Source organism: Leucoraja erinacea, chromosome 4 (assembly GCF_028641065.1).
Source record: "Leucoraja erinacea ecotype New England chromosome 4, Leri_hhj_1, whole genome shotgun sequence".
In the NCBI taxonomy this organism is placed as follows: Eukaryota; Metazoa; Chordata; class Chondrichthyes; order Rajiformes; family Rajidae; genus Leucoraja; species Leucoraja erinaceus.
Window position 1 is genome coordinate 93328251 of NC_073380.1, and position 6000 is coordinate 93334250.

At 42.9% G+C, this 6000-nt stretch overlaps 1 protein-coding gene across 1 annotated transcript in view; it reads right to left on the bottom strand.

Annotated features, from left to right (window-relative positions):
* Positions 1 to 4852, bottom strand: part of LOC129696688 (desmoplakin-like) — a 54566-nt gene extending 49714 nt beyond the window's left edge. The window contains 2 exon segments of the mRNA XM_055634808.1: positions 2349 to 2445; positions 4427 to 4852. Of these exon segments, the coding sequence (XP_055490783.1) occupies positions 2349 to 2445; positions 4427 to 4716 (387 nt within the window). The 5' untranslated portion in view covers positions 4717 to 4852.
* Between the last annotated feature and the right edge of the window lie 1148 nt (positions 4853 to 6000).

A 6000-nucleotide genomic window follows, 5' to 3' on the forward strand; every position in this document is an offset into this window, starting at 1 on the left:
TTGCCATAGACAGCTGTGGAGACCAAGGCATTGAGTATTTTTGCCTTGGTCTCCACGCCTGGGGGGCCGTAGAGGGCCGGAGAATGTGATTGCCTGGGGGGGGGGGGGGGGGGGGGGGGGGGGGGGGGGGGGGGGGGGGGGGGGGTGGGGGGGGGGGGGGAACGGCAGCAGAATGGGATTGAGAGGGATAGATCAGCCACGGTCGAATGACGGAACAGACTTGATGGGCTGAATGGCCTAATTCTGCTCCTATGACTTGTGAAAGCCTTCATCGAAATTCAGAGAAAGCAAGTTAGAAAACACAGATTGTGGCCCAGAGCAAAATAACGGGACAGGCAGCATCTTTGGAGAGAAATGGAGACGATGTTTCTGGTTGGTAAAGTGTGAGAAGGCAAAGATCAAAGGGAATTTCTCTGATATATGAATAACGGTAAGGGACCGTTAAGCTCTTTTTGTTTGTGTAACGTGTTGCTGATGTTGTAAAGTCTGAGTGCTGTTGGATGCTCTGGCCATACAAATGACAGAATAAAAGAGATGTAGCAAGCAAAAACAGATAGTCCTGATACAAAAGAGAATCAAGGATATGGGAAATCAAGCACGCAACTAGGCATGAAACATTGGATCAGTCTTGATGCTGGATCATGGAGCAGATTCAGTGAATCTACCCCTTGCTTCTTGCCCCAAAAATAAAAGTAAGTATACGGTACACATAACCAAGTGAGCAATCATAAAAGAAGCATCAGAATAGAACTTCCATTCTGAACTGCCAAATGCTCAAGTCTGCTTACATTGCAATTTCAACGTAATACTGCCCAGCATTTATAATACAAGTACAGGGACAAAGTATTCTGGGTGTATTTCTCAATTGGTGATGAAATGGTTAAATGTGCAGTCAGAACTGCAGTACAATAATGCAATCAGTTTTAATTCCTGGATTATGGTGAAAAAGATTAAGGGCCTATCCCACTTATGCGACTTTTCAGCAACTGTCTTCGACCTTCAAGCTTGAGGGCACTCGCCTGAAAAACCTCGAGCTGGATCGACCGTCAGCAATGAAACCGCGAGCTGGATCGACCGTCAGCAAGCACACACTCCGCAAAGGCGGGGGCCAGGGAAAGCAGGGGAGTGCCGACTGAAATTCACACCCGCGATGAATAGGAAGGTAAAAGACAGCTGGCACAGCATACGGTAAGTCCTTTAGAGAGGGGGGGGGAGGGGGGAGAAGGGAGAAGGAGTGGCAACACTTTTAAGAAGCCAGACAACTTTTAATGAAGTTTAGCGGGCATTTAACATTACCGGCTTGGTTCTGAAAACTCCAATGAGCCAATTAATGCCTGGTCAGCAAAGGAGATTGCCTACAGCTACCTCGACTGCCTATAACTACATGGTGCACCTACTATCACTGCATTACGAGTTCAAAAGAACCATGCAGACCAATTTTTACTCGCAGAAAATTTTTGCTAAACCAAACGCGTGTATGTGGAAAGTTCTCTCGAGCATGAAGGAGAGATACAGTGACCTCCTAGGACCACGTGTCGACCATGCTGCGAGTTTGTGGCGAGCGCAAACTCTTCCAAACTCGCAAATTAGGTCGCCATAGTGGGACAGGCCCTTTAGTTTTGTTTCCCCGTCACGAATAATCCCCACTCTAAATGCACATTTATGGAACTGGAGGCAGAGCCATTTGATACTTGGTTGTGGTTTCTGCACAATTTACACTTTGATATACTAAACCAAAACTAGGACATTCTTCAATTGTATTCCTTGTGCCCACAAAAAATATAGCAGAGAGCTAGTGAAGATATGGAAGTAGCCTGTTTGGGCATTTTCCCAATGCAGGGAAAAATAATTAGCCAATAACAAAGTGAAGACGCATTTAAGGGGAGCTAGTTAAACATGAGGGGAATTGAGCAGACAGTGATGGCAAAAAGAATTTCTGAGGGAAAATGAGAGGCATTCTGAAAGTAGGTGAAATATTGGCACAGGTGGCCCATTTTCAAGCATAAACATGGGATTGTCTTGTTGGCTGCCTGTTATGGGTACCACCCCATAAGTAGTTATATGGTTAATATAAGTGATATGTGGTGCAATAGCATCAGTCTCATGTTACAAGCACAATAAGAGTTTTAATGTTGATAGTCTTAGTCAAATATTGAAATTGCACCAAAGTTTTAATAATACCATATAGCTAATTTTAAAAAGGACCGTAAAACTTATTAAAATCTTACAAGGATTGCATACTACAAAGAATAGTATATTAAAAAAAAATGATCTTGGTTACGTAAGGTTGTGGGCACATTTTGGAGTTATTGGAATGAGCTCTAGTTCCAACTAGAAAAAAAATGTACCTGTTGGAGCAACTTCTCTGTTTCAGTAAGTTTCATAGTACAATCTTCTGTCATTGCAAAGCTGATATCATGTCGTTTGTTCATCGATTCCCCAATACTTAAAAAGAAACATAAATTGGATGCAGAAGTTGAAATATTTACATATAACAAACACTTCATACCATAACATGAAACCCTAATTCCACATCAGCACGTCGACCTTAATTCAAAGGGGAATCCATAGAATTTTAGTTTAGTTGAGAAAATTATATAAAAATAAAACCATTTGGTGAGCAAAATTATCAAATATCTTCTGCTTTCAAATTTCAAGATGAGAGGTGAAGATGGATAGATGTAATGTCCTTGGGAAAATCATTATTTTCCCATTGATCTTCAATTTATTGCCATCATTGGCTTGACAACATAGTCCCCTATAATAAGTAGCACTTTAGAATTTCTTACTGCAGGGGACCCCTGCATTAACGGGTTTGTAGATTAATTGGCTTCTGTAAAGTTGTAAATTTCCCCTAGTGTATGCAGGATAGTGCTAGTATATGGGATGATCGCTGGTCACCATGGACCTGGTGGGCCAATGGGCGTGTTGGGGGCGGGGGGTTGTATTCCTAGTAAGGCAAAGTATCTAGAAATGCTAATTGAAAAATACATTTGTATTTATTTATTTTAAATGTGATGCCCCCCTCCCCCCATCACATTAAAAATGTGATGCGCCCCCCCCCAATTAAAAATGTGATGTCGTCGTCCCCCCCCCCCCCCCCCCCCCAGTGGAATTCATTCAATTCACATCGATAATCCACATTTAAATTCACACAGCCTAATTCTGTCCCATATAAAAATGCCATTAAAGGGAGATGGAACAAAGTAGTTTCATTTATATAGCTCTTTCAATGCACAGCAATTCATAGATCCTTCGTAATAAGACATCAGGACAGGCAGCAAAATATTCAACCACGGAGCATAGGTACCCTTATGATGGGGTTTTAAATCAGGGATGTGTCAAAAGGAATACAGTAGTCTCACAAGTCTGACGTGCCAGAGGTGGTTACAGACATAATTTGGCCATGTAATTAGATGAAACCAAAACTAACAATGTTCATAATCGATGTCTGAAGAAGGGTTTCGGCCCGAAACATTGCCAATGTCCTTTGCTCCATAGATACTGCTGCACCCGCTGAGTTTCTCCAGCATTTTTGTGTATGTTCATAATCGAGACACTATCACACCGTAGATCATAAAGGGGGTGAGGTGGGTATTAATGATTTGGGAAGAACTTTAAATGCACCGATAAAGGCAAGTCGGATTCAGATTCAGGTTCAACTTTAATTGTCATTGTCAGTGTGCAGTACAGAGACTACGAAATGCAGTTAGCATCTCCCTGGAGAGCGACATAGAATATGATTTCAATAAATAAATCTATTTACATGCATACAGTTATAGTGTTTTTCCTGTGGGAAGAGTGTGTGTGTGTGTGTGTGTGTGTGTGTGTGTGTGTGTGGGGGGGGGGGGGGGGGGGGGGGGGGGGGGGGGGGCAGTCACCAATGTAATGTTGAGTACTGTGACAGCCGCAGGGAAGAACCTGCTGGTCCGAAAGTCACAATCACAATATAGGGAAATGAACACAAGAAAACAGGAGCAGGCGTCAGCCAGCAGATCCTTTAAGCCTGTCCCACCATTTCATGATGAAGCTAGCCTCAATTCCTCTGTGTGTCATTTCTCCATGTTACCCAATCATTTTGCACAAAGCTTATTTGTTAACGTTTGCTTTCTTTCGTTTTGCTAAACAAAACGTTTATTTATTTTTTTTTAAAGTACGTGTAGGTAAGTACAGATGATTGGTTACAAATGGAGCAACCTGTTGAAACAGGTAAGTTGACACAACCGACTGAGCAAAGACTAGACCCGCCCAGTGCAGGTGGGGTCCATTTTGTGTTGGTCACTTGCCTCTCCCCAAAACAAAAACTCTTTTCCCCTCAAAATTTTAAAAGGCTTTAAGAAAAAAACGTTTGGAAACATTGAAAAAGAAAGTGAAGCCGCTATAAAGTCGGCGCGACCTGTGTTGGAGGGTTGGGTGTGGTGTTTACCTGGCGTACTGCGTTGGCTCGAAGGCTTCGAGAGGGCGGGAGGACTTTGACTGTTGTAGACTCCGGTATCTGAAGTTACTGTTGTTCGTCTCACTTCTACTTCCCGTTCCACCGTGCATCTGGACTCCGGACACATGTTGACCGCCACCTACTCCGGAGAACTGATGCTGCAAAGGCAGAAAGACATCGCCGCCGTCGCTGCGGGCCGAGAAGTTGCCGGGCGACTGGGCGGGGTAGCGCCGCTCCGAAATGCGCCGGCTCAACATCGTCTGCGAACCTTGTTGGCTCATGGCTGCCCGTCTCCCAGGCCGGGCCGGGCCGGGCTAGGCTACAGGTAAGGCTGGAATCCCAACTATTCCTCGCTCTTTCACGGGAAACGGAACGGATGCTGCCGGCCGCGACACTGCAGGTAAACTACAGGAACATTCCTCTTTGGTTCCAGACACTCCGCCCAGTTTAGGGCGCAGTTTGGTTACACCCTCCCTAACCGCCCATACATGAAGAGTTGGGACCTCGCCTCCCTCCCTGCATTCAAATCTGACAGACAGTTTGCCCACCAACAACTACATCCAGCATGGGTTGTATTTTGAATGATATGTGAAGGAAAGATGGAAAAACCATTGACATCTGTAGTGCGTTGAAATAAAAGTCAGATACGTAAAAATGGGCGTTTTAACGAAGAGATTTCGCCCTGAATCGTTAAATGGATCGCTCCTTCACAGATACTTGCCAAAACCTGATGGTGTTTCTTTGTAAAAACAAGGAGCTGCAAATGTCGATTTACAAAATGAAACAATACAGGGAAATAACCAAAAAAGACACGAAATGCTGGAGTAACTTATCAGATACCATGACATAACTTAGTGGGTCAAGCAACATCTCTGGAGGAAATTGGTAGGTGATGTTTTTGTTTGGGACCCTTCAATGCCTCCGTATAAATATCTATAATATTTCAGTGCTACCTGACCTACTGAGTTATTCCAGCAATTTGTGTCTACCCTTTTCTCTTAAGACCGTTGGGACTTCAATGAGAGGAGTTGGGTGGAATTACATTTGAGAAAAGCTAATTGTTTTAGGATTCAATGGGGGGGAAAGAGGTGTTCAAAGGAAAAAATAATAAACTCCAGATGTTGGAAATCTGAAACCAAGTCTTCATTATGTTATGTGCCAGATTTCTATCCTTATTTAAACGTATAGATTTTTATCTTTTAAATGGTAGGTGCTGAAATTTATTTGTTCCAATGAATAAATATTTTTTTTTCCAATTGAGATTTGGTCTGAAATGGGTTTGTATAATGTGACGTAACTAATTACAATATCAAAATATAGGATCACGTAAGGTAAATTGATCTTGGTGAAGGATTTAATATAATGGCCTGAAATATTGGGAACTGCGAAATTTTGTTTAAAAATGGAAATGTCTTTCGTATTATACTCTGATTTGTATTATAAAATCTTCAAAATTATAATTTGCCTTAATACTCTAGTTAGACCAGCTTCATGGGTGGAGTCAGACTGAAGGTACTTGTTCAGCCTTGCTGGCCCATCCAATCTCCAGTTACATGTAGAGGCAT